This window comes from Protopterus annectens, chromosome 13.part0 (genome assembly GCF_019279795.1).
Source record: "Protopterus annectens isolate FY-2018-M chromosome 13.part0, PAN1.0, whole genome shotgun sequence".
NCBI classification, from domain to species: Eukaryota; Metazoa; Chordata; order Ceratodontiformes; family Protopteridae; genus Protopterus; species Protopterus annectens.
In genome coordinates this window covers 796982787-796997609 of record NC_056747.1, presented here as the reverse complement: position 1 = coordinate 796997609, position 14823 = coordinate 796982787, and the positions used below count along the sequence as shown (strand labels likewise).

Below are 14823 nucleotides of genomic sequence, written 5' to 3'. Positions count from 1 at the left end.
TGGTGTTTCTTTTCTTTATGGTAGGGCTCTGCACTGTTCTGTAGAGCTTCCCTTTGTGTATACACAGCGACCTTCATTAGTTATCCTTTGCAGTAGGATATTCACCCCTAGTTTGACCTTTCAAGGGTGCTTTATGGATATCTGTCATTAGCCAAAGTTGGATGATGTGGTGGTAGTGGGGTGGTGCCTTGTTATCTGTTTTCATTTGTAACTTCCTTCATACATCTAAGATTTCCACTTGTTTTGGAGAGCTTTGCAAATGGGAAGGTGCCCATTCCTTTAAAATTAAAAGCAGACAGATTGCTTACTAGCCTCACTGACAGGAAATGTGTGAATGTTGTTCTGTTTCTCAAGCTTTTAATATATAAATATATAAATAAAGAGAGCTTTTAACTAATGAAGAAAGAAAAAAGAGACTCTTGTATAGAAGTTGTCCTTCTGCACTTAAAGTGAAAATGCAAATAAAAAAAGGTCTTGGCTTGCCTATGAAATGAGAATAATTCAAATTACACAACATATTTTTGTTAACATGATGGTTTATTATAAGAGCAGAAATGCAGATCACCTTATTTTGTTTCTGTTGCTCCTACCTTCTTTGACAGTTTCTAGGATCTCCATTTTGTAGTAATCATAGCTCGTAGAATTTTCCACACTAAGAAGCTTTGTTTTATAAACTGAAAGAAACAGGAAAAACATTCATAATGAGCCTGGTATGAAAACCTTATTACATCTTTCTGTGTAGCTAAATCAACTATTAAATTATGAGCATCAGACAAAAAACTGTTCTGCAATGTTTTTTATTCATTTCTGAACTATCCGCATGTTTCCAACAAAACCACTGATTGAAGGCTGTCAAACTGCAGAATGTCTTGTTTGTCCGTCTATCTGTCTGCCTATTTATCCATCTATTTATTTATTAACTAAATTATTGGAATGGTCCAGGGACCCATTTTAGCTTTGCCCCTTCGAAAAATGCAGCATATTCTAGGTTGGCAAGGTTTTCTTTTTTTTTTCAGTAAAATTTGTCAGTTTGCGAAAAGCAATACAAATTTAATATTCATTACTCAGTTTATGTTTGCATTATAGTTAACTGTTATATTTTTGTTTCATTTTCTTATTAGCCCTATTAACATTCCTGCTATGTATTTCTAAAGAGACTTCTACAAGCCTAATCTTCAACTATATCTGGGATATTTACCGTAGTCAACCCCTGGAGCACAGGCTTCATCAATGCGATTTGAGATACTGACAGATTGATCATATTTCTTCTGTAAGCCACAGTTTTCTGTAAAATTAAAGAAATATAAATTACTGCATTTACCATATGACAAGAACCATTTACCTTCTTGTGACTCATTTTCCAAATTCACATTTGAATGCAAATGGTATAAAGCTTATTTTCATTAATATTTGCATTTTACACTTGTTCTTGAACCCCCCCCCCATCTCCAATGACACTTTGAGAAGGCTATTACAAGGTTAGTCAAGGAAGCTATAACAACTTACTGCAGAGTATTTTTTAATTTAAGAGTGTTTTCAAGTTGTATCTTGTATATCCTGTCAGGTATTTAAGTCTGTCTTCATTTCCTTTCCTCCAGCCCACTGGCACTGCAACAAACAGGGACAAGGCCCTGACTATAACCCAAGAAAATGCGGTTCAAACACTGGGACTGGACACTGTAAAAGTCAGCCATTATTGGATAAGTGTCTCAAATGCTGACACATCCATTCCAAAGGGGAGGGTGGGTTTATTTCAAAGTATTGCCCCTCCAGTGGAGGCCAGGGGTTCTAGCCCAAGTAGACAAAATGTACAGGAGAAATGTATACAGAAAGTCTTCAGAAAAGTGTGTGCGTATGCTACAAAATGTGCACAATGTGTACTCATGTCCTTCCTTGCTGTGCACAGAGGTGAGGGTTATAGGTAGGCAAAAGCAGAAAATACTTCCCTCCTCTCAGGATGATACCACCTCAGCGTATCTCCCACTCCTCTCCAGCATGCTGTGGAGCTTCAGTAAGGGCAGCTGGGAATAACATGGTTGGTGGGGGACCTGCTTCTCTCCCTTTTGGTTGCTGGGTATCTCTCTCTCTTTCTCTCTCTGTCTCTCTCTCTGTCTCTCTCCCTTTTGGTTGGTGAGGTCCTCTCTCTCCATTTTTGGTTGGTGAGGGACATCTCTCTCCCTTTTGGTTGGTAGGGGACCTCTCTGTTTCTCCCTTTTGGTTGGTGGGGGATCTCTCTCTCTCTCTCTCCCTTTTCCCAGGTGAAAGGCTATTGAGGCCTTTAGCTCTGCACTGTTAGATGTTTAATGTAGATGCCACATTACTTTAGTTCCTCCCTTGTGCTCCACTCATTCTGTATGTAACAAAGATGAATAATCTTCAGACATGCACGGAGCACTTTAGCACAGACCTAATATGTTCAGACATGCACGGAGCACTTTAGCACAGACCTGATATGTAATCTTACATCACCGTTTGCCTCTCTCTGCCTGGGATGGTACAGACTATGCGGATCAGTGTCCCATCTCACCCAAGAACATCACTATGAGGTCTGAAAACATCATGGAGACCAGCTGTGACAGGCCTGGGTGGAGAAAAATGTAAAGAAAACGATCCACTGGAGCAATACCCTGACACAGTCCATAAAAATAATAACAATTGATTAAAACCTGCTCCTTTTACTACCTTGTGTTCAGTACTCCTTCTTGTTATATGTTAGTCCCACATTTCTCTGTCTTGAGCGCAGAGCAGTGATTGGCCTGTTGAAAATACTGCAACTCTAGCAGTTCTGCATCTGATAGATGGCAGTTACTGGGCTAATGACCTGAAGGTCTTTATAAGCCTAGCCGTGTGTGCCCAACATAATACTAGAGAAACCCAATATAAAGGATCTTGCCTAACGTCAAGATCTTATTTAGCAAAGACTGCCCATATCTAGGAGGGTCAAAGGTGAAATTCCCAGCAGGAATTTATGGCTTCACAACCAGTCATCCAGGCTACGCTTAAACAGGGTCATAGAGGTGCTTTGTTTGATGTGAATTGGTACCCTATTCCAGAGGCGTGGCAATCTAGAGAGACATAGCTGTCTTTCCATCAAGTCCTACTTATGTCGCAGGGCAGGTTAATGTCCCTGGAGTGGGTGACCTTTGTCCTATTTGACTTGCAGGTATGCAGCATTTCCATTATGTCTGGATCGAAGATTGCTCTGCAGGCCAGGCACAAATCTCTTATAAGTAGTCTGTGCACTAATGAGTGCAGTGACAGTGACTTCAGTCTGTCAATGCATGACATGTGCTGGAAACCCTGAATTTTCTTGGTTAGAAATCTCTGAGGTCTTTCAAGTTGCTGAAGGTGCCTGGTAAGATACATACCAAAGGGAGCATTATTCTCAATCATTGGCCTAATGAGGGTTGAGTACAGGGGTGTTATGACTTCTTTCACTCTTGAGCCAATACCTTTGCTAATGAGGTGTGCGACATAAAATGCCTTCCTTACTGCAGCAGACACATAGTAGTCATAGTTTAGGTTAAAGTCAACTTGGGCTCCAAAGTCTCTCACTACTAAGTTGTTACTTAGGGTATTATTATTTTTATGATAGTCTGCAGGGATATCATTTTTACTGAAGGGGATGATAATGCATTATTTTGCACTGAGTTTAAGTCCATGGCTTTGGCACCAATCATTGGTTTGTGTAAGTCCCTCTTGAAGTATATTAACATTGTTTGGGGATTCAATAATTGCACCTAATTTGCAGTCATCAGCAAATTTAGTCAGCCACAACCCCTCTGTTTTGGCCTGAACTTCTGAGAAGTATATTGCAAACAATAGGGGGCCCAGCACTGACCCCTGTGGAAGCCCACTGGTGAGAGGTCTTCTGGCTGAGGTATCCCCAGCTGTGACTAGTGTGATCTGTTAGTGAGCCATTTAGCAACCCACCTGATGACATTTATTCATTTATTTGCCATTTGTTGACTGGGAATGTTCGACTGAGCTTGCGCCCTTTTTCAGCAGAGGCCCAGGGAGAAAAGCTCCACAGTCTCAAGTGATACAAGTAACATATACACAATATAAGCTTAACAGGAACAAAAGAAAAATATCCTCAATACAGGTTAAGCAAGTAAAAAGTTCAAAATACATTGTAACATAAACAAAAACAACTATACAAGTTTGTAAGCTAATGATATTCAACTGGGAGGGTTTATCAATAATGTCTGAATGTGGGATTGTGTTGAAGTCCTTGGCTAAGTCAAGGTAGGCTGAATGTACAAATTTGCCTTTGTCTATGGTTCTGGTGACATTTTCAAAGAAGTCCAGCAAGTTTAACAGGTATGAGCTGTCTTTAACAAAACCAAACTGCGTTGGATCAAGGATTTGGAGATCACCATATCCTTATTTATAAGGGTCATGATTTGTTCCATGGCCTCACAGATAAGGCTGGTTAAGCACATGGGGCTGTAGTTCCCAGGGTCTGTTGCTGTACCCCCTTTATGAAGGGAGATGACATTTGCTGTTTTCTATTCAGGAGGGCCAAAACTGATACTCAGGCTGTGTTTGAAGAGAGTACTTAATGGAGTTTCTTACTCATGTTTTAGACCATTTAAAACACAACATGGGATGCCATCTGTTCTCATAGAGGCTATGTTTTTGGCCTTGTAGAGAGCATTAATGACTTGCTCTTTGGAGATGCATGGTGGGGGAGATATAGAAGGAATGCTTTGTACAGTGTTTGGAGGGGACGGGGAGTGACATTTTTGTCAAATCTGTCAGCTAATAGGTTAGCTATATTCACAGAACTAGTATGTGATCCATCCGCAGCTAGTTCAGCACATGTCTGGGTTGTACCTTTTAGGAGGAAAAAAGGAGGCACCCTGTGTGGCAGTGTCTGTATCAGCTCAATTGAGAATTGTGCAATATTTGTCTTCTTTTCTACAGAAAAAAACAAGAAAAAGCAGTTTCTGATACTTTAAAAGAAGGTATAGTCACTTAAACTGAAGAAAACTTACTAGAAATCAGGGAATCAAACTTGCCATGCAGCTGGACAGCTGAGCTGTTGTTTACAGAGCTGGGAGGCCTACAACAATCTCCACACTCAACAACCTTGGTATCTTATTACAGCATGGCTCAACATTCCTAAAACAGATAAAGGGATTCCATAGCACACCGGAAGAGCAACAAAAGGAAAAGGTGTTTAAGATCAAGGAAGAGAGGAACAAGGGCTGCAATTACTGACAGACTGAATGCAAATCCATTCAGCCCAGCATTACCATCCCTACTCCTCGTAAATGTGTGCTCCCTGGACAGCAAGATGGATTACATAAGTCTGGAAATGGCATTACAAGACATACTTGTGTGTTCACGTTTACAGAAACATGGTTGCATATTAATATCAATGACAGTGCAGTGCAACTACAAGGGCTTGCACTGATTTGAGCAGACAGAGATCATGTGCTTAGTGGGAAATCTAGAGGAGGAGGAGTTTGCATGCATGTAAACAACAGCTGGTGCTCTAACTGAGATTTCTCTCAGCCACTGCTCTGAAAATGTAGAGTTCTTGGTAGTAAGATGCAGACCCTTTTATCTTCCCAGAGAATCCAGTGGTGTCAGCATCACAGTGGCATACATCCCACCAAGTGCAAACACTAAAGAAGCACTAAATACACTGCATAACTCAATATGTGAGCTACAGAATAAAACCCCAAATTTTACGCACATTATTGCAGGAGATTTCAACCAGACAGATTTGAAATCAGTACAACCACACTACTATCAATATGTGGGTTTTGCAACAACAGGTACTAACACCTTGAACAAAGTCTGCACCAACACAAAGATGGCATATAAAGCTGCTAAACATCTGCACTTGGGCAACTCTGACCACGTTACCCTTATGTTAGTACCAGCATGCAAACCTGCACTAGTCAGAGAAAACTCACTGTGAAGCAAGTGAAGGTGTGGCCAAACGTAGCAACTAAAGTAATGCAAGATTGGTTTGATAACAATAACTGCAGCATATTCAAGGAGACTGCAACAACTGATCAACAAATTAACTTCGATGAGTATGCAGAAACGGTGATGGCATATATTTGCAAATATGTAGATGTGCGACAACAAAAATATCATAATAAGAGTCAATCAGAAACCTTGGCTTACAAGCAAAGTATATGAGCTTCTGAGGGAGCGAAATGAGGTATTCAAAATGAATGACAAGTAAGCTCTCAGAGTGGCTAGGGAAATCTGAATAGAGGGATAAAGGAACCAAAGAGGTCCTTTGGAAGGAAGGCCCAGAACAACTTTACCAATACAAGGGACTCCGGGACCATCTGGCAGGGCATAAAAGCTATTACAGAATACAAACCACTATCAGCTAAATGTGGGGACAGCATAGATTTCTTGGATAGGCTAAACATCTTCTACAGCAGATTCGAGGAGAGGAACTGCTCAAAGGCAGGGGAAACTTCCAATAAGTCCAAAGGACAAAGTGCTCAGTCTAACTACAGGTGAGGTGAGTAAAAAACCCTGTGACAGGTGAACCCCAGGAAGGCTTCTGGACCAGACAACATCCTGGGAAGGGTGCTAAAGGACTGTGCTGAACAACTAAGGACCGTACTTGCAGACATTTGTAACATTTCCCTTGTCCAAGCAAAATTACCCAAATACTTCAAAAATACAAACATAAAGCCACTGCCAAAGAAAGCAACACCCTCAAGGCTGAATGATTACAGACCAGTAGCCCTCACATCCATTTGTCATGAAAAGTTTTGAAAGACTGGTCAAAAAACACCCATCAGCAAAACTACCAGCTGCACCCAACCTACTACAGTTTGCATATTGTGCCAGTCGCTCCATGCCAGATGCTATCTCGGTTGCACTACATCTCCAATGGCACACCTGGAGAATAAGGACAGTTATGTTAGGATGCTGTTTATAGACTTTAGTTCAAGATTCAACACACTTATCCCACAACAGCTAATCAAGAAACATGTCCATCCAGGCATCAGTAACCACGTGTGCAAATAGATACAAATAGATACAAATAGATACAAATAGATTGAAAGACCACAAAAGGTATGTGCGGGCAAGAATTCATCAAAAAACATCAGAATTAACACAGGAGTACCCCAGGGATGTGTACTGAGTCCACTACATTTACCATACTAACTCATGACTATATAACCCCAAATTTAATACCAATTACATCATCGCATTTGCAGATGACACCACAGTCGAGGGTCCCATCAGTAATGAAGATGAAGGAGCATACAGGGAAGAAGTGAATCTACAGATTGACTGGTGTGCAAGGTACAACCTTGATCTCAATGTCACCAAAACCAAGGAGATCATAAGAGACTTTAGGAGAACCCATCCAGCTCACTCTTGACTCATGATTAATGGAGAGAGGGTGGGAATATACTAAGTAGCACAAAATTCCTGGGAGTCCATATTTTGGAGGACTTATCCTGGTCACCAAACACCAGTCACATAGTCAAGAAAGCCAAGCAACATCTGTAGATTCTGCAGAGGGTAAGGAAAGCTAATCTATAACCCATCCAAGATCTGTAGATTCTGCAGAGGGTAAGGAAAGCTAATCTATAACCCATCCAACATCTGTAGATTCTGCAGAGGGTAAGGAAAGCTAATCTATAACCCATCCAAGATCTGTAGATTCTGCAGAGGGTAAGGAAAGCTAATCTATAACCCATCATTCTTATCACCTTCTACAGGGTGGCCATAGAAAGCATCTTTAGGAGCAACTTCATGGTGTGGTATGGGGGCTGTTCAGTTGCAGATCAAAAAGCCCTACAGAGGATGGTGAAGGTCACTAAGAGAATAAGAGACTCCAACTCCCTGGTGATACATGGTCTATATACAACACCTTGCTACAACAGGGCCATGGGAATAGCCAGTAATCCTACACACCCTGCCTTTGGTCTGTTTACAAACTTGTCATCTGGCAGACGATACCACAGCGTGCACTATAAAACAACCAGGTTGAGGAACAATTTAGGTTCTTGAACTCTGGAAGCAATCTCAGAAATGTTAGTCATTGACAAGGTCTTGTGGTTGTCAAACCATCATGGTGCAATAGAAATTATGAGAGCTTGCTCATAGTTACCTGTTTACAATGTCAATCAAGTGCAATATTTGTCTGCTAGCTATTCTAACATATCAGAAAATAAGTATACAATCAATAAATGTGCAATAATCAATCACTCAGTGCTAAAAACTGTGGACATAGTAATTTATAGTAGTATGTAGTAAAATAACGGTCTAACTTAAAGTGAATGTTATGTATGTTGCATATGCTATATGTAATTCGTATGTGTGTTATGTAACCCAGAGACTTCCCATACTCTGAAACAAACTTCACATCAAGCAGAACACTTCACTGGCCCTCTTTAAGAGAAATCTTGATGAGTGGGTGGGCAATAGGAAGTTCACCCCGAGGATCAGTTCAGTGGCCTTACTTGACAGGGGCACTAGGAATTAACTTTGGGTAGCATGATGCCAGGGAATCTTCTTGGGCTAGGCTTATATAGGCTCCAGGGCCATTAGCCTAGTACACACCTATGAACCTGTGAACCTATGTTGCATGTGCTGTATGTAATTTGTATGTGTATAATTGTCATCTCAATATTGAGCCTGAGGCAGCAATTTTGTTTAGGTTATCCTTGTGGAGTCTAAATGACAATAAAGTTCACTTTGACTTTGAATTTTAGGTTACAGCTATAGCTGAAGAATGCTTTATGTTTATCCTTAGCTATGGCTGCTACATTTATTTTTCAAAGCTGCCCTTAGAGGATTTTACATGTTGTCTTATTTGTTTGTTCAAGCAGAGGAGGGTGTTCTTCCAGTGCTGGGGCCTCTCTTTTTTATTCTTAGACAGCAACTTCTTCCTCTTGTTGTACAACTTAGTAATGCTAGATGTCCACCAGAGGCTTGTTTTTTCTTGAGGATCTTGTTTTGATCCTATCAGGTACAACAGCATCAATACATTTGTGTAAGTGTTTGTACAAAACACTTGTGTATGTGTTAGTATAGTTGTCAATGCCATCTGTGGGAACAGGAGCTTGGAAATGATTTATGCCATCCCTTAGGAAGGTATAATTAGTTTTGGTGAAATATTTTGTCTGATTTCATTTACCTGGTACGTATACTCTGTCTAACTCGAACTTTGATCACAGACAATTAACCATGCAGAACCAGTAAGCCCACTCTGGGATACAAAATAAATTTAACATCTCTATAATTATGACTATATAAGTGATACTCAGATGCGGTAGATATAGTCACATAGTAGGACTTTTTCCTTACTAGAGGTTGGGTTTTCTTGGTGACATGGTATCCATTTCATTATGTTGCTGTTTTGAATATTGCATTTCTGTCATTTTTGTTATGTCTTAAATGTATCTTAAGACACTAATGGATCATAGTTGAAAAAATCTTCCTATAAGTCATAAAATAATCCTCTTCAACTACTGGATAAAACTATGTTCTGCATTCTCAGTATTTCTTGTTTTTAGTTTATGATTTTTTTTGTATCTTACCTTGCATACATTGTTGTTTTTTTTTTCTTTTTCAGATGGATCTAAGTGGTAAAAGTCACTGAACTATCATAGCCACCTATCTAAATGAAATAAGTAAATACAATAAAGGCTTTCCATGAAAGTAATAATTTTGTTCTTCATTTGGACAAGCAGCATACAGAAAAGATGAATGTACTGTCTGCTAGGTGCTGTCAGAATCAAGAGGAGATGTGGCTCCTCCCAGCATGAACTGGGGAAATTAGCCACCACAGATGTTGATACTGAATTCACATTGCCAGCAGAAAGCATAAGATTTACAGCTCTTCCACAATACACTGAGGCATGCCCTGATGTACTGGCCCATTGCACATTGATTCACAGCCTTCAGATACTGACTACAGTAAACTCTCCGTTAACTGGAACTCAATCAACCTTTACTTTTAAGCAACCAGAAAAAAAAAATCGAAGAAATACAGTGCAATTTTTCATGTCTTGCACTTTGACCCCCCCTTGCAGAAACATACCTCATGTTTTTAGAGTTTTAGAGTTTTAAAAAGGAAGATAGAAATAAATTCCCTCTCTCCCCAACCTAAGAACAAGTCAAACCAAACAAATAGTATAGGATACAGTATTAGTCAGGCCTATTTTTAATACTAACTCTCAAGAAACCAGAAACTACAGTTATCCGGCATCTACCAATCCCCATGGGTGCTGGTTAATGGAGGATTTATTGTATCTCTATAGTGACTCTTTTATATATATATATATATATATATACATATAGATATATATATATATATATATATATATATATATATATATATATATATATATATATATATATATGTTTATAGGTTCCTTTCAGAAGCTCGAAATACTGAAATCTCGAATTTCAGTATTTCGAGCCCAAGAAGCCTAATTCACATAATAGCGAAAGTTTAGAAGCACGAAATTCAAAACCTCGAATACCGGAGGTTCTGAATTTCACACTTCTAAAGTTCCGCTATGGTTATGTATTCAGGTAAGTGTGTGTGTGTGTGTGTGTGTGTGTGTGTGTGTGTGTGTGTGTGTGTGTGTGTGTGTGTGTGTGTGTGCGCGCGCACGTGTGTGTGTGTGTGTGTGTGTTAAGGGGTTTGGGTAGGGGCTGTGGTGTGTGTCAGTGTGTTTTGTTGCTGTGATGTTTGTGTGCGAAGAGAAAGTAGCTTGTGTGGTGGTGTTTTGTGTGTGTTTGTATGTAGTGCGACCTCGGAGTGAGAATATGTAAGTAGGGGGAGTGGGGGGGTGCAGGGGGGCAGAGCCCCCCTTGCTTTCATGTAGTAGAGTGATTGTGAGTGTTTGTGTGGTGGATGGTGTGTGTGTGTGTGTGTGTGTGTGTGTGTGTGTGTGTGTGTGTGTGTGTGTGTGTGTGTGTGTGTGTGTATGTGTAGTAAAACCGCGAAATTCAAAACTTCCGGTATTCGAGGTTTTGAATTTCACAGTTTTTACTTTTCGTTGTTTTGTGGATTCGACTTCTTGGGCTCGAGATACTGAAATTCGAGATTTCAGTATTTCGAGCTTCTGAAGTGAATCCATATATGTATATATATATATATATATATATATATATATATATATATATATATATATATATAATATATATATATATATATATATATATAAATATATGTATATAGCACCTTGACATTATATATATGTATGTATATATGTATGTATATGTATGTATGTATATAGCACCTTGACACATTGGCTGCCTCATTACCAGTACACTTCTTGACAAACTCTACAAAGGTTATGTCTCTGCAAGAGGCAGAGGTTTCTGCAATACTACACTAAGGAAACATTTAGCATCAGCTAGAGAAGTTTTTCAAGAACCTACAGGGTGTCATGGAATTTGTGAGAAACAAGGCATGTAAATAAATGTAGTTACAGTATACCACTAGGCAAATCTTTTTTGTCCCCCAAGAAGTACATTTCTGGCAGATGACAGCAAAGATAATGCATTTCCTCTTTCAAAATATTTCTGAACATATGACTTGTTTTATAGCATATGAATTACTTTTGTAGATGACTGGACTGTATATATCTTTTCATGAAGGATTTTTGATGGGTCATTAATACAGTTTGCATATTTTGTATGATTATTCAGAGCCCACACAGAAAAATCACTAAAAAAGCTGTCATAATGACAGCAAAAACACATACCCTAGCTCTGTGCTTATAATCTGATATAAAAAGTATCCCTCTCCCTCAAAATCATCAAAAGCATTACCTTCAGCACATCTACATACATCATCTAGACAAATTTTGCTCAGAAGGCCACTATCTTTAGTTGGATGGTAGAACCTGGTACAACGATTTTCTGAAATTAAAATAAAAACACTGTTAACAGAATGTACAAATCATATAAATGAGTAGTAACATACTGAGATGTTATCACCCAGCTTACTATAATTGCACTACAGTTTGATTTAAGCACGCCACCTAACATGGCACAACAGTTGTGGAACATATTCTGATGTAAGCTTCCCTGTATAAAATATTGTGATGTAAGCATTACTGTGTAAAATATTGTGATGTAAGCATTACTGTATAACATATTGTGATGTAAGCATTACTGTATAACATATTGTGATGTAAGCATTACTGTGTAATATGCCATCTTACAGCTCCACCTCCTTTATAATGTAATGTAATATAACTAGCCTCATGTAACATGCCATGGCATAACCACACCTCTAAAATATAAAGTAATGTGTCTATCCCTGTCTAATATAATGTAGCACATATGTCTGTTTGCAACTTCATGATATAACTACATCTGTGAAACATAATGTAATATAATCACCTTGCATAATATATGCCATACTCTCAACCTCTTAGAGCAAGAAGTGTAAACAAAGCCTAAAATAATGGGGGGGCAAAGGCCCAAAAATAAATATAGATTTTAAATATTGCTCTAACAAACTTAGAAAGTTAATAAAATAACAGTATTTGTGTTAGCATGCTTGTTATAAAGGATAAATGTCTGAAATTCAAATGTGTGTCATTATTTAGTGACTTTAATCTTCAGAGACTTGCCAGAAAGCACAACCGTTATGAGGGACAGACACAAAATATAGGTCATTAAATCTGGACATTCTGGGAAAATCTGGACACAGTTGAGAGATATGAATTATGCCATTATAAGTTTTCTCATATAAGATATTAAGGTGCAACTATATCAGTGCAAAATGTGAAAATATAATATAATGCCAGCATCCTTGCATAACATAATGTAAGATTTGAATCCTCATGAAACATGCACAATATAACCATTCCTTTGTAACTTAATGTGCTGTAAGCATGCACCACTGCCTAAAATATTTTATTTATTTATTTATTTATTACATTTGCTGACTGGTTATGTCCAACTGGGCCAGGAGCCTGTTTTCAGCAGAAACAAGGGGAGGAAAGCTCCAGAAAATACAATACAAACAATAGTGAGTTATATACCGATAAACACATTAAAATAACAGGATACAAATATACAGAGAAAATACGGGCTTCAGCTCAGAGACAAATTGTACACGCAGGTACAGATTATGAGCATGGTACATATGAATACTTGTATGGGTTGGTGAAAATTATATATAAATCTGCAAACATTTGAGCTGTACAGTCATGAAACAGTTCTGCATAGAGAAGAAAAAAGAAATGTAGTTGTTGAATAGGGGAGTGGGGTTGCAAGAAGTATCAGGAAGTATGTGATGGTTAGTCGTGGAGCAGAACTTGGGTAAAAGTAATGGAAGTGAGAAGGGATTAGCCTGGAGTATGGCAGGAGCACAGCCAAAGACTGGCAAGATGATCCTTTAGGAGTTTGAACTGGTGCTGGTTAGGGTTTTTGCTATGGTTTTGGGAAGAGTGCTCCAGAGTTTCCCTATTTCATGAGAATAGAGGGAGTCACCATGGAAGTTGTGGGAGTTGATAACCTTTAGTAAAAGTTTGTTAGATGATCTGAGAGATCTGGGATTAGTACTAGGTTGGACTAAGATAGAAATAGTGTGGCAGCTGTTGGGTTGATGGACTATTTCATGGGCTAAGGTTAGTTGATTTAGTGATAAGAGATTGGGGAGCTCAAGTCAGTTTAACTGTGAGAGAGCCGAACCATGGTGAGATCTGTGTGGCTATTTGGGAATCTTATTGTAACATGATTCTAGGTTGTTGAGGTCTGTCTTATGCAGGTTTGTGAATATGAGAGAAACATACAGGAGGGTGGATAGTAGGTGTGACTGAGCAGTGGCTAGCCTGGCGTTAGGAGTAAGGTATGGTTCGGCCTTGTATAGGGTGTCGAGTTTGATGTAGACTTTTTTGATTGACAGAGATATATGTATATGAAATTTTAGATTATCATCTATAGTGACACCTAAAAGTTTAGCCTGGTTAGTGGGTACTATCTCATTTCCATTTGAGGAGATTATTTTGAGAGGTAGCTGGGATGGTTTGCGTTTTTTGTTACTGAAAACTATAATCTTGGTTATGTTGAGGTTTAGTATGAGTTGGTGTCAACAGAGGTAATTTTCAATGTCCTGAAAAGATGTTTGCCTTTTTAGTTGAAGTTCCTGGGTTGTGGTGGCTGAGAAGATAAGTGTAGCATCATCGCCATACTATAATATGGGGGCTAGTTGAGCTGCCAAATTAAGGTTGTTTGTGAATATGATAAAGAGAAGAGGACCAAGTAGAGAACCTTGACGTACACCGACAGACATGGGGAGTAGGGGGGAAAGAGAGTTTTCCCATTTATTCTAAATTCAAAATATTCTAACTAGCGTCATGTGACTATACCTTTGCACCATAGTATGATGCAAACATTGTTGCATAATAATCTTTGATGTAAGTTTTTCCACAGAATGTGATATAAGCAACAGTGAGTAATATAACATGATTTAGGCATTCATATGTAACACCATGCGGTATAACCACCCTTGCATAATATAAAATGGCTTTAAACATCCTCATGTAAAATGCCTTGCTCTAACAATTCCTGTGTTCCATATCATGTATGATGCATCAAATAATTTATTATAACTATTTCATTTGTGCCTTACTTACGAACACCATGCCTAATATATGCAAATATGTCCTAGTAAACCACTGCCCAAACAAAAACATCCCAAACACCCCAGTCTCCCATCACACTTTTCCCCCATGTCCATCTTTCCGACCCTGTTCAAAATCTTTCAGAAAATTGTCTTCCTCCAGCTCATAAAATGTATTATTAAACTGCAACTTCTATCATAAAAACAACATGACTTCTGGTCAGGGA

The 14823-nt window shown here is 38.8% G+C and overlaps 2 protein-coding genes across 4 annotated transcripts in view; both read right to left on the bottom strand.

The window, feature by feature from the left end:
• Window positions 1-14823, bottom strand: part of TRPV2 (transient receptor potential cation channel subfamily V member 2) — a 1022245-nt gene that overhangs the window by 832590 nt on the left and 174832 nt on the right. The window lies entirely within an intron of this gene.
• Window positions 1-14823, bottom strand: part of LOC122787965 (complement C3-like) — a 303087-nt gene that overhangs the window by 151197 nt on the left and 137067 nt on the right. The window contains exons 4-6 of the mRNA XM_044054891.1: window positions 11791-11880; window positions 1199-1285; window positions 591-674 (exon numbers count right to left, since the gene is read on the bottom strand). Coding sequence (XP_043910826.1) covers window positions 591-674; window positions 1199-1285; window positions 11791-11880 — 261 coding nt within the window. The remainder of the gene's footprint in view (window positions 1-590; window positions 675-1198; window positions 1286-11790; window positions 11881-14823) is intronic.